We start from the raw sequence: 24,723 nt of genomic DNA on the forward strand, positions 1-24,723 counted from the left end.
CCGTCAGATTGCCCAGTATGAACTATACTTTTGCCAGGGCCAATGGTGACCTGTTCATGGGAACCCCTGACAGCTGTGAAACGAGTGAAATGACAGTGCCAGTGCAGAAGGGATGTGCAGCCATGGGAAATGGCCAATGGGAAAAAATAAGAATTATTTAAATCTAAGCTGCTTGGAGGAATTAAGCGGAGACATAATTTCCAGTAGGGATTGGGAAATACATTTCCTCTCCCCTCCACTACAATCCTCCCATTGTATTAATGGCATCTGTTAGACAACAGTCATACACAGGAGAAAAAAAGCATTTTTATTTAAAATCTTTGTCAATAAAACTTTTTGAACACATTTCCATTATGTCTGTCTTCATTTCACTTGCACAGTCTGTAATGAAAATGCTCTTGATTACTTTAATATGTGCAACCACGGGCTTCTATGAAACATCAGTTTTGACTCTGGAAGACTGGACAACGGCATCCAGGAGCAACTTGACTTTGGTGAAGCTTCACTGATTTACACCAGATGAGGATCTGTCCAGAAAAGCTCAACTTAGTGTTTTCTTCGCAATTGTGAAATGTTGCAACATACTGCCCGTACTGCCAACTATGTCACCTCTTTGAGACACCACACAAGTTGATGAAACACGTCTTTTTCCTATTCCTGCTATGTGTGTAGGCAGTTTCTCTTCAAAATAGACACATTTACTCCAACCATGAAATTTAGTGCATCTTTGAGTGCTTCTGTAACGATTCCATGCTTGTTGCAGTAAACTTAAATACCTCTCTTTAGAGGTCTGCAGCCTGCAGCTAAATGTACCGATGTTACCTATTTTCTCTCAGTGATCCAAGAGGTAAAACACATCGTTTTTGGCTATTTCACATCTCCATAGTTAGACCACTTTTTCCCACGGGTGCATGTGGCACTGAGACCAGAAAGGCTACAGCCTTGTAAGCCACCTGACCATTTGGGTAATGATTTCTGCACTTGGGTGTTTTTGACAGGCAGGGAAGGGATTTTGGCTGGGTGCTGGGACCCAACAGAGGACAGGAACTTTGACCCTAGTCTTCCTGCTCTGCACCGCTCAGTATAAACCCCAAAGCACCACCGCTAGGCAGCAGCTCATATGTCCCACAGTGGACATGAGCTTGGTGCTGTTACAGGAAACCTGGGGTCAGCCGGATCGGTGACAATTCATCCCAACGTCCACACGCAGCTGCCTGGCTTGGAAGTGGAATGCAAGTAGAGCAGCCAGCATGCTTTTCCCACCTGCATCCCGACCTGGTGGATACAGCAACATTGTCCTGCCACTCATCCTCTTCAGTCATCGCCTTCTCACCAAATAACAAGAAGAATCAGGCTCTGGTTGAACTGAGTCAGGCTGTATGAAATAGCTTCTGGTTTTAAGCACAAAGGCGTACGTGTTGGGAATTTTGAAAGGGGGCCATACAAAATACTGTGGGATCATCTCAATTCAAGGGATTGGGTAGAGGAGGGAGGCAATTCTGTCTGAAAATTGGGTGTGATTTGTTATGAGAATATTAAATTTAGCCTTTCTATAAATTCAACATATTAAAATAGTTCACACTATGTAATATCAAATCCACAAATCTCTCTTACTTCCATTACATAAAAACTACTTTCTATTGGCTGTACTTGATAATTTATGGGAACTACAAACATCTGAAATCAAGGATTTGGGAGATGAGAATATTACATGCTTTACCCTTTTGGATCAGAAAAGCCTAGTTTTAAGCAAATGCCAGCAAATATATCGTATGTTGCCATCTGGAAACTGGAGCTGAACAAACCTCATGATTTTAATATATTTTCCATCCAGCTTTTCTCTGAAGTAAAAAGGAAAGGATGGGAGGCAGCGTTGGAAGTTTCTGTGATTCTCTCTAAGGCTTACGCTGCTTTATTACTTTTCCACATAGTTAACATCCTGTACACAGACAGCAAATGATTTTTCTCAAACTGCTCAGTGGATCAGATTGCTACCTTCGAGAGGACATCATGTACCTTTGCCCCAAGAGAGGTCCCAGTCAGCTGGAAATAACAAACCGTTGAGTTCAGCTGAGTGTACTGATAATGTATTTCCTTTCATCTCTCTATTTGAAAAATTCATAATTATTGCTCTAAACCCTTAGTACTTCAATATTACTGGTCTTCTGGAGTCTGGAAAAACAATCCGCAATTACTTTGATGCATGCTGTGTAGTCTTCATTGATCCCATTTAAGCTTTTAATCTCATGAATTCACAAAGTTAATTCATAAAGCAAACCAAACAAACCACAGCAAAATATGCCCTTTAATAACAAAAGTGGTGATGACCATAACTGTCTTTGGGGATTTGCTCTAACGCAGGTTCTTCTTTCTCAATAGCTGATGTTAGATTTCATTTGGAAAGGGGGAAAAAGGACATAGTCACAAGGTTTGTTAATCTGCATACCCCTAGGGAAAAGTCTACTTCAAAGTCAGTATAATGGTTCACATAGACATTGCAGGGTGTGGAATTTGTCTCTGAAATCAGCAAAAAGGGAGTTTTTCTTTTAGAGCACTTCAGGCCTTAGATCTTGACACAGTGTCCTAAAATCTATAAGAAAACTCCTTCAGCCTTAGCTACATTGGTCTTGGGCCCACAGTTCCCCCATCTGGTGCAAAGCGACAGGCTGAAATGTTCACTTCTGTGACTTGAACCCCAGCAGATGCCGTTTTAGGGAGAAAATTAGCTCACCAACATTTAACAGTATCAGTGGTGCATCCTGCCCCAAGGACTGCGATTAGCTAAGCTCTCTTTCCTCTCCAAAACCCTGATTACGTCGACGTATATGACTTAATAACTTCACTTTGAACTCCGTTAGAAAGGAAGCTTTTGGCAAGTAGCACTTATCAGAGAGAAGCAGAACCCAGCATTAAACAAAGAAGCTTAAACAGGTCCCCTCCCAGCAAAGTGATCGGGGGAGTGGAAGTGATTCATTAACATGAAACAAGTTGGCTCCCATTCAGAATGGCATTTACCGTGAGTGATGAGAGGACACCTTGAAGTGGTGAAGGAATATATACCTCCTGTATAGACAGCAGCACAAAAACATCGCTGGCAAGCCCTCTAGCTGGGTGAACAACATGGCTGAGACAGGCTGATCCTGTCCTTCTTTGTTTTGCCATTGCAATTTAGGAACCACATTGAACATTATAAACTACGTTTTGCTGAACAGGAATAAGTTGAATGTAGTGCCCAAGGGCTGTGCTGAGGGCTAATAACCCCCAGGAATAAACAGACATATGGATGGATGGGGAAGGAAGAGATGCAAGCTCCAGCGATGTGAATGGGAGCTGGTGCCTCAGGAGAGGAAGCAGCTGTGCTCCCAGTCACACCTGGCCCCTGAAGCAGATTTGGTTAGTCTGTCCTGACATACAAGTATATATCTATATCTGTCTCGATAGACAGATATCCATCTATCTAGGTAGATTTTATCTCTCTTAATTTTCACCAGAATGAACGTGTGAGGAATCCAAGTGTGGTTTCTGCCCAGAGCAACTGTTCCCTAAAAAATGAAGAGAAAAGCTGTGCTGGGATGAAGGCGCAGGCTGTTTCTGCCTGTAATCCTTTCCTGGATAATGATACAGGTGGGAACAGATGAGGAGAGAACAAATAAGCCCCCTGACCTACGCAATCCCCCATAAATCTACCTGTCCCTACCCCAGTGCTACCAGTTCTCATTAACTCCCGCCAGACTCCCAGGCTGCTCAGGGCACTTTCGCCTTTCCCAGGAATGCGAGCTGATGAGGTTTGCAGGTGTGGATAAGGCAGCAATGCTAGCACCTGATACAAGTTATGCAGTCTTTATTTTGGCTTCTGCAGCAGCCATTAGAGTCTCACACGTGGAAAAAAAAGCACGAGCTATGTATTTTAGTTAACGGTGTTTTATCGAGGGCGGTGTCCTTGGGCTAGTTTCTGCTACTGGTGGATTTCAATGGGGACATGTATTTCCCAGGACAGTCTTACGACAGGATCACCTGATCTGTTGGGCTCCTCCAAGCCAATATTTGAAACATTGCCTTGTTGAGAGGTCCAGGGAATGGCTGTGTTTCTAGTGCTGCATTTCTCAGCATGTACACCCAGCGTATGGCGTTCTTGTACTATTGCATGGAGCGCAGCAGCCTGCATGGTGGTTGCCTGTAGTCCGGGGAAAAACTGTGGCACCTTCTCATGTTATTAATTTAGAAAAAAAGAATGCAAAGTCTGGGGTAGGTGTGAAATTGCTTCTGTTGCAATTGGACCAAGGAGCAAGCACGTTTCTTGCTGGGTAATACTAAGAAGTAAAGCCAAATGCAAGCAGTTAAAATGGAAACTCTTGCTGGAACAAGGTTTGAAGGCAGCTGGCAGTATGTGCAGGACAAAGGGAGTGTGGCAGAGAGTGAGGAGTTCAGCTCACCTGGCTGTGAAAATAGACACCAAAATGGCTGGGAGGCAAGGATCAGTGTGAAGGCTGCAGTTCCCTCTCTTTCCCACTCTGAAGCTCTGCAATGGCTGAGACATCAAAAACAAAACAAAACAAAATGAAAACAAAACAAAACAACAACAACAAAATATAAAGCCAGCACAATATAAACCTGAACAATAGGGCTCTGACAGCTGCAAAGTGTTTGAACAACATGTCAGATGGGAAAGTTTATGAAATCTCCTGTATCCCACCGGAGCATGTGAGCTGCAGCTTTTCCTGGTTTCTCTGACCATATTTTCCCCATAGCTGCAATGCTGTCAGCATATGGGCTGCATGTGGATCCCAAGGAGAGGGGAAATCAACCGGAGGAATCGACCCGGCAATGCAAAGAATGAGGATGCTATGCTGTCTGCTTACACCAGAGGCTGTGCTCCACGTCCTCACCTGTCCCACCGCATCCTCCTGGGGACTCCACACACGGCCACAGACCTTTGGGTTTGCTCCCGAAGTCCTCCACATCGAGCAGCAGTGTGTTTGTTTCCTCCTTTGAAGACCTCACTTTCTTACGGCATCCTCACAAATGTGTGTGCGAGGTCAAGGTGACAGCGCCTCCCTCCAAGCAGCTGCCCTGTTAGCACCTGATGCTGGATAATAATAATGATTAATGAATCTTAATCTTTCTGTCACAATTCCCTTTCATTAATATTTATATCTGGCAGATGTACCCCCAGGGGGGAGCTTGAATTGCTAAGTATTATACTGCTATGTACAGCTGGTATTTTATGCAGCAACTTCGAGGACATTCTTCTAAACAACTTATTATGTGCAATTTTATTTTCAACTCGTTGTTAATGCTGCCACGTGTCAGACTAGAGAAGAATGTTTATTTTAGTCCCACTTATCTGATGAAGTTAAAAAAACAACAACACTGAATACCAACATTTTCAGGGAAAAGGATCTGATGTAAAAGAATGAATGCATGCTTAAACAACTAGCATTATTACAGAGGTCAAGCTCAGCTACAGATACACCACTGAGCCTCCTAATTACAACAGGGTGTAATTTAAGGCATCTTTAGCAGCCGGTGATTTAAAACGTGTGCCTTTTTCCGGTTAGATGTATGTGTTCAGCTGCTAAAAAAGTCTTGTGAAGCACTTTTGGAAGAATAAACATTCAATTAAATGATCTAGTTGAGTCCTTATAATTGGGATGAAGTCTGTTTATAACTAATTCATAATACAACATCATTAGCCAAATGATTAATTGGTAATTACTCTATGAAAACAAATTAATCACCATGCTTCCCAAGCCATGATCCTCTGTCTACACTGTAGCAGGCCATTTGGCTCCGGTCTAAGATTGTCTTAATTTATTTCTAGTTATCCATCTAAGTCTTGGCTATTAAATTTGGAGGAATCTCCTCCCGGCTCTCAGCAATGCTCTCTCAGCTGCAGCAATAGACAGCACGAAAACCATTTTCCATTTTTTTAATATTTTATTACCTTCCCCAGGCATGTCTGAACCCTGACTAGGTGGATATTATTTCTTTGATTGTGCTCTCACTTGAAAGTAGGAACATGAATCTTGTGATTACATCCACATAAAGACTAAGAAAATCAGCAGATGAGGATATGAAATGCGGTCAGCCTTTGTGCCTGAAACAGTCCTCAGCCTGCAAAGACTTCAGCTTGGGAGTCAGACTGCGCAAAATAGCTTTTAGATCACGTGGGCGCAGAGAAAACGCGAACAGGTTGTATGTAAAAATAAAATAAAATAAAAGCCAGGTGAATGTTTCTGAGTCGTCTTCAGGGACTGACAGAAACGTCCTCGCAGCTGTGAAAGTGTGGTAACGGTGTCCAGCCGTGTGCTGGCCGCCAGAAGGAGCAGGCCCGGGGCCTGAGGCCCGCTGAGGCAGGCCGAGCCCCGCAGGGCCCAGGCAGGGCCCCTGCTTCCCTCAGCAGCACCAGGAGCTCATTTCAGGGCTGTACTTGGTCTTCTTGGTGGCACTAATGGCTGTGCCTTAAGTCGAGCGGCCTGGGCATTCCGGCTGGCCTGCTCGGCCTCCGAATTTCCCAAAAAAAGGTCGCAGAGGGTGCGTCTGTGCGACCAGGCAGGCATTTGGGGTGTACAGCCAGCCCATGGGAGTGGTTGGCTCAGGGCCCGAGTCCAGCAGGGACATATCCCACGGAGGTGTCCACATTAACCACACATCCCTGCTGTCTGGCAGGTTAGCCAAACAGCCCCCAGTTTACCAAAATCAGATCTACCTGAAGCTTCTTGATGGGTCGGGTTTCTAGCACTGAGTGCCACCTTCTGAGAAAAGAATACATGAAGGCGATTTCTGTAGCAGCCAGAAAGTGGGTAAAAGCCCCTCTCTCTGGGTGGTAACACGGTGACAGCACTTCACTGGATAGTTTGTACCAAAAAGGAGGACTACAGCGTTAAGTGACACAGAAGACATCAGCTTCCTCATGCTCTAGGTATGATTCATAGCAGATTTAGTGTTTTAACAGAATAAGTAGCTTCACTGATGTGCTAGAAATGAGGGTCGAGCCTGTTTTTCAGCTTGGATACTCCAGGGACCCTGTGCTGATTGCCAGATTGCTTCCTGGATGAGAGCGTGACTCGGCCATCAAACATTTTTTTACCCTTTGTATTCAGTTTTATGTACCCAAAGCTGCTCCTAATGGGGTGCAGATGTTTCTCATACTCAGTTATCACGGAAAATGGACAGGAGAAGGAACTACTGAAAACTCTGGAGGAGCTGAAGGGAAACCACGGCACTCTTGAATCACTAGCAAGGAAATAGCTAATGAGCTCTTTTTTTTTTTTCTTTTTTCTTTTTTTTTCTCCCCCTCAAAAATCAGTACTGCTGTCTCATGGGGAAAAAAAAAAGGCCAGAAAATAGGATGATACTGCTCACGGATAATCAAGGAATTCTGAGGTTTAATAAAACATGAAAACTCCTACAACAAAGAGGAGAGAAGGCAGCGGGGAGCCTGGCAGCTGGAGAGGCACTGCCAGGGGTGCTAACAGCACCACTGGTGCTGCTGGCACTAATTGCAGCTCATTTCCTTCAGATTTCCCAGTGCCCACACAGCCAGGGCAGCTCTGCAGACAGAGCCGGGGTGCTGAGTGATGGGGGTGAACAAAGCACGTCCAGCCAAAGCACCTCCAGGTGCAGCTCTGAGGTTTGGGTCGCACAGGCTGGAGGAAGCGCTGTGCAGTAGCAAGCAGCTAGTGGGTGATAAAACAAGCTGAGTGTTTCTGTTTGCCTTCATGCACAGCAGTTCCGTACATCTAGTTTTTGGTATGATTTGCATGATTTTCATCCTTTTTCCACTAAGCAGCAACAGCAGATGGAGTGGGAAGATTCTGGGGTAGTTCAGCAAACGGTCATCTGGTGCTTCCTTCAAGTCTCTCACCAGGAGCATTTTTCTCACTCTTGTCTTTCGTCTCAGCCTTTTTGCAATCACATTGCCCTTGCCATTGGAACACAGGGTACCTCATGCCCCGTCCAAGCAGTGCTGAAATAGGAGCTTCCCCTCCTTCCCACCCCACCTCCCCGCACAGCCCCAGCCTGCCTTTGGGAGGGTCCTCACTCACCCATGTCTGCCCCAATCCTCATGCAGCAGCAGCGACAAAAATTGAATCAGCTTTGGATTTATTCCTCTGGCACTACTCTTTCTGACAGGGATAGGCAGAAAGCCAGAGAAAAGATGCTGAAACTAATATCAAGCAAATAAACCAAACAGACAAACAACAAACAAACAAAAAACAACCTGGGCAAATAACTTTATTCCGTATATATAAATGTCACAGTCCAGACTGGAAAGGGCATTTGCCACCCTTAGCCCTTTCAAACCAGTCTGTTGGCTGCATCTGCTAGTTGGCACCTGCATGTACTCACTGAACGGAAAATAATTGCTTGTGTGACAAACCAAATGCTGCAAATCACGGTCCTAGAGGTGGTCTGCATCAGAGCAGAGGCATGGAAGAACTGCTGCAGCCTCTGCTGGACAGCAGGATTAGAGGGAACCCGAGAGCAATCAGGAGTAAAACCGTGGCAGGATTTTTAAGGGAAGAAAACAGCTTTTTAAACCATCCCATAGCTGTCGATGAGCATGGCATATGCATTTAATGTTGAAATGAAATGGATTTAAAAGCTGTTGTTTAAAAAAAAAAAACGATCTCAGTGGCTGAGTCCTGTGAAAGCACCTCCAGGATGTCATCGGTCGGAGAAGTCTCACTGCCCCGGCCACTGCCTGCCACTCGTGTCCCTGTCCCCGTCCCTGTAGGCTCCCTGCAAGCCTCATAGTGGCACCTTCAGCCTGGTGGCAATTTTTCCTGAATTACGGAAAAATCAAAGGAAAGCACAGTCTGGTTTTATCATTAGTTAGGGCAAGAAGGTGCCTTTGGAAACAGAAAATGAAGGTTTGAATTACACGGAAGGAGGGAAACACTTGTTAGTGCCTCCTGAAAGGTGATGCTGGATCCCCGGTGGGTGAAACCCCTGAGCCCAGGCACCACCTGGGACCACCCCGGTGCGCAGCTGAGGAGCTCCCCCTGCAGTCACCGAGCAGCCCAGACAAACCCAGCACCACAAAATCACTGTCACCATCTTCCCAAATAAATGAGAATATTCTCATATAATGAAACAAACGTGCCGTTGTGCTCTCGGCTTGTTGTACGGCCCCTCTAGCACCCAGCGCATCATCTGCACCGCCTGGGGAAGGGCCGGCACCGATGCTCCGGGGGTCCCGTGGGACAGAGCCGTGCTCAGCCCCTCAGCTGCATCCACGAGCCATGTCACCTACACCAGCGGGTGCTTTAGGGATCCAGGCAAACTCCCGTATTTCTAATTTCCCCCTGCAATGCCTGCTTTGAAGAAAAATGAGGAAGCATGCCAGTTCATCAGAGGCACGAGTAAAGTGTTGCCTTGCAGGAGATGGGGGAACAGGTTATTTAAAAACCCTCAAGGAATAAAGTTTCTCCACGTGTTGCGATTTAGTATCCAAGCAATTTTAAGAGACTGTTGCATAGGGCTGAAAAATCTTTAGCCGCTAGGCTAAGAAGGAAGTTTTTAGCTGAATGACCAAAACCATTAATTTTTCATCCCTGGTACTTTGGGCCCGCATATCTGATAGAGACGGATGCACCAAAGCTGGTCTGAGGAGCTGATGGGGGAACAAAGCAAAGGCCTGTGGAGGGACAGTTGTCATGGCAACTGCTCGGAAAGCACCGAAAAAAAAGCTTTTTTTGGCTGGGTAGTTTATTACGTTTCCTTTTGGTGGCACTGTCTGCCCAAATATTATCAAACCACCAGCTGCTGGAGCAGGTGGAAATCCCTCCTGTGGGTTTGGCTTCTGCCGGGTACCGAAATGGGGCCCTTGTGGCTTGTAGAAATGTATCACAGCAAATTTTTCTATTTGTTTCCCCAGGTTTTGGAGGAAAGGTGTCGATCAGGTACAAATTACAATCAGGCAATTAGCTATCACCGCAACAGCAATAAATATCCGCTGGGAAAACCAGAGAGCCACTCCTATCGCTGCTCCAGGCTCGACCCGAAGTTTTCGTGCGTAACTTCCTTTTGGTAGTGGTCACGCCGAGGGGCACTCTGAAATAAGGACTCAGAGTGATGAGCCTTTTGCAAAAATAGCACATTCTGAAGAATCAGAATTTCCTTCAACTTTGGATAAAAGTCCCAAAGGCACGGTTCTGATCACATTTCCGACAAAGTATCTGACAAAGGCAAGTCGGATACTTGCCATAAAGAAGTTGAAGGGTGAATTCCTGCCTTAGGCACAACCAGGATGTCTTCAGCGGAGACAAGGCTCCACTTCTAATTTTCCAATTTTCTCTTTCTCTTTTATTTTTATTTTTATTTTCTAGTTTGAGCCCTTCACTGCTGCTATCTTCAGTTTTTTTTCTTTCACTAGTGGTGAACTTGTGAGTCCTCCCAACAAGGATGAACACGAATTCTTCCTACAGTCTCTGCAGTGAATTAATGGAGCTTAAATAGGACATTGTGTGCAGGGAATCAGTGGGACTGAACACGAACAAAAGACGCTTCTCCATTAACATAAATGAGAAACTGTCTCACTGTGCTTGTTTAGTCAAATTGTTGCCCGCAAAGAAGTGGTGTTTGCATCTCTCGAGTAAATTTTCCTGCAGATTTCAAGTGTTCTGATTAGGATTTGCAACTTCAAAGATCTCGGTTTAACTCTGTTTGCCATTCTTCCTCCTGGTGTTATTGATTGCAGAGATGTTTCCGTGCAAATAGCAGTGCTCACCTTTTAAAATTAGCCTGCTCCTCGTTCCCTGATGATGAGCTGCTACCCCAGCCCAGCTGGGCTTGGCAGCATAACAAAATCCCTTTCCTCCAAGAGAATAATAGAAGCAGAAGGGTGGAAGGATGCTCGGAGGGGTAAACATGGAGGAAACTATATTTAGCTGAAGACAATCATACATGCGCACACACACGCACACAAACCCACAACACTAAATTTGAGGACTAAATAATTGCTCGCAATTAGTGAGAATTTCAGGGCAATTTACAAAAGCCAAGCTCCAAATTGCCATTAGTTTTTCCAAAGAGTTAGATATCCAGCTTCCATAAGCAGAAAAGAATGTTTTCTTCGCATTTCCATTTGCCAACGGGGTCTGCGTGGGAAGCTGTGCACTCACGTGCTGTTAGTGCACATGCCAAACACCGCATCTGTGTTAGCAGGAGGGGAGTGATCTCATGAAGCCGGAGCTCAAAGGGAGCTCCTCTCACCTGCTGAGTCCTTGGCTCTTGTCTGGCATGAGATGAGACCTGAAAGCCAGGAGTGGGGATTATTTTACCTAAACGCGGATCTCTGGGGTGCAGATGTGTACAGCTGGGCTTAGGTTCCCATCGGGTCACAAGTCACAGCTCATCCTCGGGCAGGTACCTGAAACAGGGCAGACAAAATGCACTGTAGTGCGTCCCGCTTTGTCTGCAAATGGTCCCACTTTGACTGCAAAGACTCGGGCACTGACAGCTGAGGGAGGGAAATGTAAAGTTTGTAGGGACAAAACCCGTCCAAAGAAGACACCTCCTCCCCCTCCCCCTTGGCTCCTGTCCTCTCCGTTTCCCTCCAGCATCAGAGAGGGCAGGACAGCCACCGCAGCTGACAAACCTCTCTTAGGGCTCCACGCTTCTTTCAAAGCTTTTTTTTCCTCCATGTTTTCACTGTTGTTTTCCAATAGAAACTGGCTGAGGCTCAGCTTTTCTCATTCAGCTCTTTGAACAAAATGACTCGGTTTTCTGCTGAAAGCACCAACCACCGTCCAAGGGATGAAAACCCCAGAGGACCTGGTTAACTGCCAGGGGCACTTTCAAGGACGTTTTGTCCATCGGGAGGTCACTGCCGGGGAGGTAACACCTGACGGTCACGTTTAACATCGTTGGGGTTTAGGAGGAGGGCTGGGAGAGCCTGGGCAAGGCTTTGTCCCCCAGCCCTGGGCAGTCAGAGGGTGGCAAACGCACAATCCTCCCTGCAGCTATTTCCAGGACTTCAGGGTGGCTGTTGCAGATGCTTGGCTGATGGAGCATGAAGCTCCCCAGGCTTGCAGCTTGCTTGTAGCTTCCAGAGACACTCCTGCCTCCAACCTCAGAGTAAACCTCCTCCCTGCTCCGCTGCTCTTTCTACATGCCCCAGTTCTCTCTGTGTGAGCGTGGAGGGTCTAACACAGAGGAGAGCAGGTCACAGCCCCCATTCCCTTGAGAGAGCTGGGGAAGCGTTATCTCCACGACTGTCACCTTGCTATCGCAGGCTGCACGGCCCGCGTTGCTCAATGTGCACTGGTTGAACACAAACCCGTCCCTCGATCTTCTCGTCGGCGGCTCCCTGTCTTCTCTGCCTTAATAAAGCTGGCACGGCGGTGGTGCTGGTGGCAGTGTCCCTTTGCATACGGAGCATGGTAGCGGCCAAGCAGGCGGCTGTTGGTGTTACAGTCAAAGCTTGGAAACTCGTAAATGCTTTGGGCAAAGTGCTCCACTTAGGCTCATTAGCAGTACAACCACACGATGCCCGCCCAGGCGCCTCTGCCAGGGAAACTTCCTGCTCTTTCAAGGTCTTATCAATGGCTGCAGTGTGGCAAACGGACCTGGGGGATGGGAGCAGGGAGCGTGAGTCACAGCTGGCTGTCTAGTCCCTGCACGGCGGGGAAAAGTGCCTCTCCATCCGTGCTGCGGCCGCCTGTTGCAATATTGCTCTGCTCCCTGCTTCGAGCATGTCTGCACCGAGCCAGCTCACCCCAGCCAAAACCCCTGTGGCTCGTGGGGATGGTTCCTGTGCAGGAGCACGGCTGCAGCTCCAGACTCCAGATGTGGCCGTGTCTCCTGCTTGCCAGGAGCTGTGGCAGAGGAAGACATCAGGACGTGGGAGAGGGCTCTTCGTGGCCCTCCTGCTGGCAGGAGCCTGGGGACGGCTGATGGGCACTGCCCTGAGCGCTGGCTGGTGCTCGAGGGTCTGGGGGACGCGTTGGATGTACCCCTGAGATCTCCCCATCCCCAGCACCTCCTCTCAGGTCTGCTTCAGCATTTGCACTGACAATTTGGGGCGAGGAGAGGTGAGAATGTTTCTGGAAGACTTCATCCCTATGTGCTGTCTATTTTAATAATTAACATCACTTTTACAACAGCAGTGTCCATCCAACCGTGGGGTTAGGTAGATTCTTGTGTTGCTCAAAACCTTTGGGAAGCTCGGTTGAACTTGCCCAGCTCTGGGCACTACGTGGTGGTCGGACAGGCAAACGGGGTTTTGGGATGCCTGACAAAAAGGGCTGCTGAGTAATGAGGGAGATGGCAAAGAGGTATTTTGTGAATCTGCAGTCCCAGCTGAGTCTTGCCTGTGGGTCTAAAGACATATCTTGTCCTCATGGGACACCAGTTACTCCAGACATCTTGCAGAGATGTTCCCTATAGAGTAGAATAAGAAAAAGGGGGATGAAAAGAGCAGGGGATTCCCCTCACTGCCTAATTCTTCCTGGGAAAGGATTTCTCCAGCAAGATGTAACCAGGCTGAGGGCAGGGAAGGGCAGAGAAGAGCTTTGCAGCCATTGATAGTGGGGACTCTGTGTGTGCTCCCAGTCTTCGTAGTCCTTAATCCACCTTCTACACATTCCTGCAGAAAGCACTTATGTCTCCCTGCCCGCAAAAAGGAGCTTGGTGGGTAGCTCCTGGAGGGGACAGCTATTTCTGCCATGTGGCCCCTGACTTCCCGCTGCCTGGATTTGCCTGGCAGATGCAGCCCGTGGAGCTGCCCCCTTATCACAGCTTGCACATTGCTCGGGGGGGGGGGGGGGGGGGGCTGTACTGTAACCTGCTGGCTTCTGCTCATGGGACGCAGCCCCTTGAAGAGACCCCAGGCATTAGACCCCAGTGCCCTGTGACTCTGGCCACAGCAGCAAAGTTTAATGCTGTTTTGCTTGTATCTTGCCCAGCAGTTGAAGCCACAATATGTTATTAAAAGGTTAATATTTAAAGGCAATTTATCCCTGGATCAGCAGGATTTGCAGTAAAACGCATCACAGTCCGCAGATCCTTTGCAGTTGGATGAGAAATGCGTAATCCCTTTTCATCTCTCACATACCCTCTCTGCTGAGTCGTTCTTTTATTTGCCAGCGTGGTCACGTGCGAATCGGCCACGAGTTACCAAGTCCCTCGCCCACAGGAACCGCAGGGCCCCCCGGAAGGTGTGGGAAGCTCCTTGCCTTGCACCTCTAGCACTGGCACCTGCTGGACAGGGGAGTGCCGTGGCGTGAAAAGCAACGGCTTTGTGCTGAGGAGGAAGAAGAAACAGCAACGTTCAGGAGGACACAACCTCCCCGTTCCCCCTCTTGGCAGGAGGCAGCAGATTCCTCGTCCCTAATCAAAACCACGCTCATCCCCCCCAAGCCAGTGCTTCCTGTGAGCGGCTGCAGACCCAGGCTGGGACCGAGAGCAGCAGCAGGGTTGGATCCCTTTCCAGCTCTCCACAGGACACTGCCGCTGCTGTCAGTAAGAGCAGACCTGGGAGCTGGAGCCGTACAGGTCTGAGCACGCAGAAGCACACCTGATGCCGTCTGGTTGGAGACAGGAGATGCTCAGCCCGCTGGCGGGACTCGGCAGCAGGCTGGCAAGTATTTTTCAGTGCAAAAATGTTCCTGCTAGTGCCCCTGCCCAAAGCGGGGAGCTGTCCTGACACAGGAGCACCATCAAGAGCAGCTCAGCTCCTTTTTGCACCCACCCTGGCTCCTCTACGCCGCTCTTCCAGGCTGGGAGCGCTTGCTAACAAGTCTCCACACCACTTGCTTCCAGCCCTCCGTCCAGCACTGCACAAAGACCGTTTCCCTGAGTGAGCAGATGTTCTGAATTTGGCATGGAAATGCCTTGCTTGGAGTTAGAGAGAATTCCCGTGATTAATGATTGATGCTGCTATCTGAATAATTACCTCAGTCAGCCAGCTTTCCTCCTGGCTTTGCGAGAAAATATGCATGGAAAATGAGGAGAATATCCTCTTTCTGTATTACTGCCTATATGGAATTTTTCTAAAAGGAGGGATACAAATATATTTGGGAAAACAAACAGCTGACAAGCTTACAAGGCGCCTGTGCACGCGTCCTGTCTCCAGCACTGACGCAGGAGCACAGCCCCCCCAGCCCGCTGTTAGAGACCTGGTGGCTGGGGAGCAGCCTCTGCATGGAGAAGGTGCTCGGTTATATACATCGAAAAATCTCGGGTTTCAGCCGTGGATGATCTGAGCTGATAACCACACACCTAATATCAAATTTCCAGAAGCAGATAAAAGCTCCCTTCAGCCAACTTAGTGATAACATTTCTTGTGTATGTGTGCGCGCACATAAGGAGACATTGTTTTAGGGTCAGTTTGAAAAATCATGTCTCTTTTTGTGGAAAATGTCGATTTTTTTTCCAATGGAAATTCAAATACCAATCATTTAAGCCAAAATTTTAAATATTTATATTTTAATCTAGTATTTTGGTGTTCAGGAGTTCTTGTTTACGAGCTACCAACATGTTCTGCACTTGCCAGAATACGCAGACAAAATAGGTTTCAACAAAACCAACGTGGTATTCCGGGAAGGCGATGTACCAAGCCCGATGCCAACCCTTTCAGAAGGCATCCCAAATGGATCCGAGGAGCTGCTGCCTGCAGCAGTCTGACCTCTGCAGCATGGGGCTCGCTTCGGGCTGCAGGAAACCGATGCCGATGGGCAGATGTATGGTGTGGAAGGGCCAACACGTCTTGCGCAGAGCAAAGTCGTGCCCCTGAAGTCAGAGCAAGGGAGAGAGCTTGAAGCGATCCGGTTAAGGAGCTAAAGGACGTGCTCCATGGCCGGATGCAGACATAATTCAGACACATTTCAATTCAATTCAGACATAAGGCATCAGATTTTGCTAACGCAGGGGGCAAAAGAGCCAGGCAGGGCTTAAAGTCGGGTATTATCCACACAAGGAACTGAGTCCAGTCTGCAGCGTGGATCAGACGGGTATGTGAGGAGTTACCGGAGAAGGGTTGGGGAGCAACGCGCTGGGCACCTGGCGCGTCCCTCCTGCGGTTCTGTCGCAGCGCTCGGCAAGCGGGCTGCGGGCGCACAGCTGGCACCAGAGCGAAACCAAACAGGGCTGGGCTCCTGAGCCAGGGAACGGCAGGGCTGGGGGACAAGCAGGCAACAGGGGTGTAAGCGAGCTGTGGGTGCTCTGGGGAAGGAAGGGGACAGGGAGCGATCCTTCACTGCTGCGGTGGGATTTCAGCGGCACGCGGCGATGTTTGCCGCTTGTGCAAAGCGGCGTGAGACAACTTTATCTCCGGACTCCTCCACTTTGAGAATTTATAAACAACTCCTTGCAATCCCTGGCTTCTCCCTCCAGTAAATAAATCCTTTCCCCAACCGCCCGAGCAGAGAGGGAGCAGTTCTGCTTTCCCACCTCCCCCCCCCACCTCTACCAGCCCCGGCGTGCGCAGCAGCCTTACCTGGCCGCGGCAGCCGCCCCCCCGGGATGGATGCTCCGGGTGCCGGGGGACACCTCCAGCCCGGGGACCCCCGGTCCTGTCCCTGTCCCTGTCCCAGTCCCCAGCCCCAGCCCCGGCCCCCCCCCGGCCCCTGCGCGGCCGCTCCCCGCCGGGCCGGGCTCTGGGCAGGGCGGGCGCGGCCGCGCTGCGCTTTTAAGCCCCGGCTGCTGCCGGCAGCGCCGCCGGGCTCCGCGCTGCGCCGCTCCGCGCCCCCCCCGCACCCCCCCGGCCCCCCGGCATGGGCACGGGCACGGGCAGGGGCAGCGTCCAGCTGCAGGACTTCGCCGCCGGCTGGGTGGGCGGTAAGGTGCCGCGGGGGTCGGCGGTGGAGCGGGGCAGGGGGGGGCGAGGGGAGGGTTTTGGGGGGTACGCGTGGGTTTTTGGGGGGGTTTTGGGTAGAAATAGCGCAGGTTAAGCAGTTTCTGGAGGTGAGGTCGTTTCGGTCTAAGCAACGGCAGCAGCATCTCGTTGGCACAGCGGTGGGCTCTGCGCACACGCAGGTGGGACACCCACGGGTGTCAGTGCCACGCTGCCCCCCCACACCCCCCCGAGCACCCTTGTCCGGGTTCCCTGCTCCGTAGTGGGGCTGGGAGGGGAGCGCCGGGACCCCCACAGCCCTCCTGTTCCCCCCCCCCCCCGGCCCCACTAAAGCAAAGGGTGCCGCTGGGACGGAAGGGGCTCAGGCTGGTCTGCTGGAAATGCTGCTGGAAACCGTCGGGAAAATAACTCAGAGAAAGGAAAGGCAAGGTGAAGGTGTGCAGGGCCAGCAGCGGTGTGGTGTCTTACAGAAGGGAAAGTTCCCGCTGGGTGGACCAGGTGAGAAGGGGCACAGCCGTGGGACACGCAGCGCACGGGGCGAGCGTGGTGCCCACATGCCAGAGCTCTGTCCAGGCTCATGCCGATGCCAGGCGGAGGAAGGAGGTGTGGGGTGCTCAGGGATCCTGACTGGCCAGACGAGGTTAATAGGTTAGCTGAACTGACAAAAATCCAGAAACTCCGCCAAAAGCTTACGCGAGCAACTGACTTGCGGATCGATGCAGCCCGCGGAGGCTGTGCGGCACTCAGGCGCTCCGTCAGCCGCGCTGGCCCCGTGCTATCCCCCAGGATATCCCCCACACATCCCCAGGAGTGGGGCAGGAACCGGGGTGACCAGCCACCAGCACACAGCCTCAGGCCTGGGTGGCAGCAGCCAGGTTTCATTTATAGTGCTGGACCGCAGACGGTTGCAGGTTAACGTCCAGGACAAGCGGGGACACTTTAATAATGCATTTTGAGTAAAGTCATAAGGTGTTGACCAAGGACATGATGCTCTTTGCAGCCTGAACCTACTAGGAGTGTGAAATTTCATATAGTCTCAAAAATACTTGTGTAAACCCAGCAAAGGGGACACTGAGACGTGGAGGCAGCACAAACTATCCACCATCTCCACAAACACCTTGAAAACCGCGGGGGTTGTTTGCAACAAGCACACAAACTCGTGTCCTGGCCGTGGTGCGCGGGTCACTTGGCCCTCCAGGAGCAGGGGGAAAGCACACGGTCCTGCTGGGGGGGCTCCTGGCAGCAAGTGGTGTGGGTAGGTGGGCAGGACGGTGTCAGGGAATGGGACGGATGGGACGGTTTCTCCTAGGGAAAGTGCAGGTAACGTGGTTGGATGGGACTCCAGAGACTGGTACTGAGCAGGACCCCCTTTATCCGAATCACCCCTGGTGGGTATCCCTGTAAGCTGCTTGTAAACCAGCAGAGGATGGGGGTTTGCAGTCCCCATCTGCAGTTGGCTCTAGTGGCTCACTTGCTGAGCCAGACGGTATTTCCTCACGTCTAATCTGAATCTCGCCATGTCAAGGCTAAAAGTTGAATGTGTTTACAGGAGTGCAAGGGAAACGGGTCATTAATGGGCAGGACATTAACATCTAACACCCCTCCTACCGCTCAGACACCTTTAAGGGTGTTGGAGTTCAAGAGGACACGCAGGGAAGAAGCTCAGGTGTGTCTGCCTGGCTCCTGCCTCTTGCCAGAGAAGCGGCACCGTGCGGTGTCACCCTGGCTTGGCTCAGGATGGCTGTTTTCCCGGAAATCCCTCCTCTTCCCCTGCAAACGCATTGCCTCCTGTCCTGTCCGAAAAGCTTCTTCAGCATTTTTTGTAAAACTTTGTTTTCCTCCCCAGGAGCCGCGAGCGTGGTTGTGGGCCACCCGCTGGACACCATCAAGGTAAAACCCCTTGATCCGCGCTCTCATGGCACCACCCAAAAAACCCGCGGGCAGGGGGGCAGCCTCTCTTGAGATGACTCTGCAGAAAACCTTCTTTTCATCCCAAGGGGGAATTTAGAAATGTTTTCATAGGCTTTAGTCTTTCTCCCTCTCCAGCGTTCATTTTGAATGGGAAACCAAAATACCTGGCAGATACGTGTGAGCTCCTCTGGTGAGGATTAATACTGAAAATCAAAACTGGCCTTACGTAATGCTGGGCTTACTGAACAGTTCTGCCGGTGTTTTATTGAACTTTGCTACAAAAAAGTATTCAAAGGGCAGTGGGAGAACTGTATTTGTTTTGCTCCAGGCGCATTTTTGTGTGTTTTCCTAGTGTCGGCAGTCCTGTAGGGGCAGAGTGTTGAAATTGTTATCCCAGGGCTATGACAGGCGATATTTACTATTCCTGTAAGAAAAATACTCCTCAGAAGGAAGGACTGAGAGATACAAGGAGGTGTTCACTAGCAGGTTCACCAACCTCTGCAGACGTTAACACAGCCCCGCCGGGCTGAGCATCCCCACCGGTGCAGAGCTATGGGGGAAGCCCTTGTCTTCCCTTCTCCTTTCGCACAGCCCGACATCTCGGGCCACCTTTCCTGGTTCAGCTGCTCTGCCCACGTGCCCTGACCTAGCACAAGCTGCTGGCACCAGGCGGGGCTGCCAGGTGTGGCAGACCCGAAGACCAAAAGGTCCTATTGCACCTGAAGGAGCCATGGAGGGCCACGGGGAGGGTGCAGGGACCAGCAGGGCCCACATCACATCCTTCCCCGGCCACCACAGCCATCCCCCCGCACACAGCCAGCTCTCCAGCCCCGTTGTCTGTGGCTAAGCTGCTGCTATCGGCCCCGGGAGCATCACAGCATGGGAAGGGTGCAGGCCCCCAGCAGGAGCAGCAAGGCTCGGGCAGGACTCCGGCAGTGCAGGCTCTGTCCCAGCTTGCCGAGGACCCGTGCTGGCATCCCTGTCTCAGGATGGAGCTCGGGGATGCCACTGCTGGGTTTGGAGAGTTTGGCAATAGCTGCTGGAGGATCCTGCTGGGCTGTGCCAAGCTTCTGGGTGCCAGGAGAGCCCATCCTTCATGCTTATAAAGGCAAGTGTCAGCCTGAAGCTGCTGCGCTGGGGGCTGGACGGTGCTGGGGAATATCAAGCAGGCAGACTTGTTGTCTGTCCAAATTCAGGGGTCGGGAAGTGGAAAGGAGAGGTTTTGTGCAGCAGCAGACCTGTGAGGGGCAGCTGGGCGGCACTGGCAGCCCCTGGGGCCGGGGGGCTCCCCGGCTGGAGGAGACAGGGCTGAAGGATTTCAGCTTATCTACGAGGCAGGTCTGCACCGAGCAGCTTGTGAGGGTACTCGATTGCTCTCAGTTATTCAAAAAATGTATTAACTTGAACCTCTAAATACCTGGTTACTGTGTAAAAGAAAGAACAACAAGCCCATGGAGGCCAAATGGGAACCTGTGGGCTATGCGTGCAAATCAAGCCAGGGGGGAATGCAGAGCTGTGTGCTGCAGCCACCCAGCCGCGTCCTGGTAACGTCGGTGCTCGTCCTAGGGAGCAGGGGGCTGTGCGCCCAGAGCAGGATGGTGCTGGGCACCTTGAGCAACATGCTCTGCAGGAGCCGGAGCTGCAGTGCCACGTCCGAGCTTTCTGGAAGCGCTCGGTAAATCTTCCACTTTCAGCTTCTCCATGGTTGCAGTGCCCGGGGGTTCAGAGCAGGCCATCTTCATGGAAGGAGGCCAAAACAGCCCCAAATGGCACTGGGGGAAGGAGCCCAAGGTGAGGAAAGCGGCGTTCCCAACCCGGGAGATGAGGAACCATGTGCTGGGCTGGAGATGCTTGGTGGCTAAAGGCACCGCTTGGCCAGGGCGGGACTCCGCCCTTGGCAGGGCGCAGGACCAAACGGTTGGGTCATTCCACCTGTTCTCCCCAGGCACGAACTCCAGAGGGCACTCACTCTTTTGGGTTTTAAATACCTAAATTGGGTTCCTGCCTCACCCTGCTGCAAGCCTGGGCCGTGCCACCAAGAAAAGCATTGCAGGGTGGCGCCGTCCCTACAGCCTTCTTTTCACCACGCCAGTGTCCTGCCGGCAGCAGTGCTGGTGGATACGGCTAGAAATGCCGCCCAGCTTCCTTAAAAACATCCCCGACAGAGCGTGTGCAAGGGTCTTCCTACAGAAAAAAATCGCTCTTTAAAAAAGAGATCCTGTGTACAGAGCGGGGCTTCCATTTCCTCGCCCACCTCTAAGCCCCAAAACGCATCACCTACTTGTAAGGATTATTTTACTGCAAACTTGTGAACAGCTGGAGTGAAAGATGATCTAAGTGTATGTGTGTGTATAAATATATATGTGAGAGGGGAAGTATGTCGAATAATGCAGACCTTGTCATGATTTACCGGCCATTTCTTACAGTTGTTGTAGGCACTTTTTGGAAGGTGAATAGCCATTGCTTTCCAGAAACAAAATGCCTTTGTTGGAAATGATGTAAAACTGTATCTTTGAGGGAAGCACGGAGAATTTCTGAGTTAGAGCTGAATTATTTTCGTCCTGTTTAGTATTTGTATGTCTTTACAATCCACCTTGAAGCAGAAGGGTCCTGGAAGCCTCCCAGGGGAGCTCTTTCCCCATCCTCCAGCAATGCCTCCCAGCCTCCACGGAAAGCCTCTGAACGGAGCAGACCGCATCACCCTCCGGTTTCTACATAAATCATGAACGTGCAAGTGATGGTATTGCACACCAGCGATCTGCTGGGACAGGGTAGCTGGTCTGCTCTCGAGAGCGATTTGACAGTCATCGGTTCCAGATGTTGCAGAACAGCTTCAGAGCCCTGAGGTCCTGCTTAGCCCTGCTTCTGGCAAAGTTCAAGGGGAGTGGATGCATATATATCTTACTTTATTGCTCTGTTTTCTTTACAGCTAAGCAAGGATTCACTCTCAAAGCAAAGTACGTGTTGTTTACATAGCATGAGCTTTCACCCGTCTGGAAGTGTGGGGTTTTAATCACATTTCACGAATGTGTTTTGCAGACCCGTTTGCAAGCTGGACAAGGATATGGAAATACACTCAACTGTGTTCTTACTGTGTACAGAAATGAGTCTGTAAGTACTTTATCATACTTACAAATATGCTGGTAGAAAATGCAGGAAGATAAATAAATAAATGCATGAAGCAATTATATAAAATCAGTGTTGACACCAAAGTTGGTGCAATTCCATTCAATGCCTAAAGAAGGACTAAAGACTGCGAATCCTTGCAGCCTCCTCTTGCTAACTCTTGCCAGCTCCCTTGGTAACCCCTATAGGGAAAAGACATGATAAATGACACTGCCCGTGTGCCCCCATGGGTCAGGCTGTTACACCCACATCGGCTGTTTTGCCTGTACCTGCCAGCAAAACTCTTTACCGGAGGTATTTTGCTGTCTTTGGTGATGCCAGGAAAGAAGCTGACCATAGGAGAGACTTTTCCGTGATTTCTTGTGCTTTCAGAGTACTCCCGCATCCGGCACGATCTTCTCCTTAGCACTATGAATTAATTTTCATGTGCTCAGCATGTGCATGCGGTTGCTTCCAAGAGGCATCTGCTACTCGGATTTGCAGCTCTGGCTGACAGAGCAGCGGGTGGTTGCGCGGCTCAGCCCCACTCCCCTCTCCCTGCAGGCAGCGTTCCCGGTGCTGCCGTCCCTGCCTGAGGGATGGGAGCAACCAAACCCTGAAAACAGGGACAAGAGGAAGATCCAGTGATCATTGTCTTGCATCACATGAAAGCCAATTCATCATTCCTTGGGGACGGAGTAGGAAGGCAGATGCACAGAGCAAGCAGAACAGTGAGGAGGAATTTGCCACGGTTTGCGAGCCAGACAGATAAGAGCAGCTGTGCCAAGCTGCTCTAGTAACTCCTGCTCCTTTCCCATGTAGGTGGCTGGCTTCTTCAAAGGCATGTCCTTCCCGCTGGCCAGCATTGCTGTCTACAGCTCGGTGGTGTTCGGTGTCTTCAGCAACACGCAGCGGCTCCTCAGCCAGCTCCGGCACGGAGATGCCTCCCATGCGCCGGCGCTGGCCGACGTGGCACTCGCCAGCATGGTGGCGGGGTTCGTCTCCGTCGGGATCGGCACTCCTGTTGACCTGGTGAAGATAAGGCTGCAGATGCAAACACAGCCATACATCACAGGTAGGAAAGCAAAAGTTTATTCTTGCTTGCTCTGCTGGTCCTGGCGTACGGAGCTACCTGGCACATGGCTGTGTGAGGATCACGATGGTGGCAACCAGTACCTATTGCCAACTGCTACTTCTCAGGATGTTTTCCAACTTTTTAGACTATTTCTCACCTTTGCAGGCGATAAGTTTGTTGTTGCGGTTTCTTGGCTTTATGCCTATTGAAGGTATCTCAGGATGTCTCTGGTTCTCAGGCACCCAGCTGCACTTCAGGGATGCCAGCTGCACTTTTCAAGGATGCTTCTGGTTCCCAGGCTGGGTTCCCAGGCTGGCAGAGATCTCCTGTCAGTATTTCAGCAGACATTCTCTTCCATCTGTATTTCTCCCATTTTACCCTTGTTGCCTCTGTGGCTGCTCCTAACGCACTGAGCTCTGGGTCTCCTGGAGATCCCGCCAGCAGCACCGCAGCTGCCATCGCAAACTCTCAGTCTCACACAGATTTACATACTTCACCCTTCTCTGTTCAAAGCAAAAATTTCTAAAATGCATTTGCAAACCGTTGGCTCTGCAGAACTGCCACCTCTGCAGAAACTGCCGTCCAAAAGAGCTGCTCTGCCCAGGCAGTGGCTGGACTTCATCACAGGTTGCCAGCGCAGAGCAAACCCCAGTCCTCTGCCTCAGAAGGGCGAGACTCTGAAGACGTTGAGGCTTTCAGAGATATAGCTTGCCACCAGATGTGGTCAAATCTATGAAAATTGGGCACATAGCCTTAAACTTATTTGGAGAACCCACTGAACACATACCTATTGGAAGGTATGTATTGCAACTAAGAAAGCATGCCCTGAAGTGTCCAAACATCCGTTAAAAGTAGACCTAAGTCCTCTTTTTAAAAATGTTTTTCCCTCACTATGTATTGATCCCAGCAAAAGAAAAAGCATGGCAGTGATTTCTGTCTCTTGGATGGATGGTGGTGGGCTTTTGCAAGGACCTGTAGCTATATAGCTATCATAACACTTGTATCTTTTTTTTTTTTCCTTTTTTTTTTTTTAAGCCAACAATAAACTAAAGCCCACAGTTCCTGGATCTCCTATGTACCGCGGCCCGATTCACTGCTTTAGGACAGTCCTACAGAAAGAAGGGATAGCAGGAATATACCGAGGTGTGGGAGCAATGCTTCTGAGGGATGTTCCCGGGTACTGCCTGTATTTCATCCCTTACACATTTTTCTGTGGATGGATTACCCCTGACGGATGCATTTCCCCGAATCCCTCTTCCGTGTGGCTTGCAGGGGGTGTAGCAGGTAAGCACCTTTTTCCCCACAACACTGGCAAAACAAGGACAGGAAGGGTCCCAGGGCAGATGTCTGGGGCTGGCTCAGGGGCTGCCCCATTCTCCTGCTCACCAGCAGCGGACATGGGGCTGAGCAAGCATCTCCCTCAGGGCCAGGCCCCCTGGCCCCAAGGCTGCACTTTATGACTTGACAGACTGTATGGAAGCTGCGCTGTCAGCTCTTCACCAGGCTCAGTGGCAGTGAGAAGGAAACCAGGCGGTGCTGCCTTCTCCCCGGATGTCGCACAGCAGCCAAAATGCCTCCAGAAGAGGACTTCAACCTGTTGGCTGCCCACCAGGAGGGTGTGCACCCTCCCCGCATGCTGCAGAAACCACAGATCAGCAGAGTTGACTTACTGATTTTCTTTCCCTTTCTCCTCCCTCCCCCACCTTTTATTTTTCCTGTGTACACCTGCCAGGAAGGCTGGCATGTGCACCCCCATGCTTACGTGTGCAAGTCCACCCGTTTGCTCCCTACCCATTTATTGGCCATTTTTAAATTGCAGATCCCTAAATAC

At 50.3% G+C, this 24,723-nt stretch overlaps 1 protein-coding gene and 1 long non-coding RNA gene across 5 annotated transcripts in view; one reads left to right on the forward strand and one right to left on the reverse strand.

Annotated features, from left to right (window-relative positions):
* On the reverse strand, positions 1-16,634 carry LOC308177800. 4 transcript variants are annotated; one of them, XR_013939410.1, is made up of 5 exons: positions 16,445-16,634; positions 11,221-11,377; positions 4,887-5,086; positions 4,434-4,528; positions 1-527 (listed from the first exon to the last, which is right to left on the reverse strand). It is a non-coding gene; the product is annotated as an uncharacterized lncRNA (long non-coding RNA). The 4 variants fall into 4 exon arrangements; XR_013939411.1 differs by having other exon boundaries at positions 11,289-11,377; positions 16,445-16,632; XR_013939412.1 differs by having other exon boundaries at positions 4,887-11,377; positions 16,445-16,569.
* Positions 16,626-24,723, forward strand: part of SLC25A48 (solute carrier family 25 member 48) — a 14,404-nt gene continuing 6,306 nt past the window's right edge. Inside the window, exons 1-5 of the mRNA XM_080555595.1 lie at positions 16,626-16,785; positions 18,648-18,691; positions 21,752-21,823; positions 22,640-22,892; positions 23,928-24,176. Of these exons, the coding sequence (XP_080411721.1) occupies positions 16,722-16,785; positions 18,648-18,691; positions 21,752-21,823; positions 22,640-22,892; positions 23,928-24,176 (682 nt within the window). The 5' untranslated portion in view covers positions 16,626-16,721. The remainder of the gene's footprint in view (positions 16,786-18,647; positions 18,692-21,751; positions 21,824-22,639; positions 22,893-23,927; positions 24,177-24,723) is intronic.

Source organism: Anser brachyrhynchus (assembly GCF_964034855.1).
Source record: "Anser brachyrhynchus genome assembly, chromosome: 14".
NCBI classification, from domain to species: domain Eukaryota; kingdom Metazoa; phylum Chordata; class Aves; order Anseriformes; family Anatidae; genus Anser; species Anser brachyrhynchus.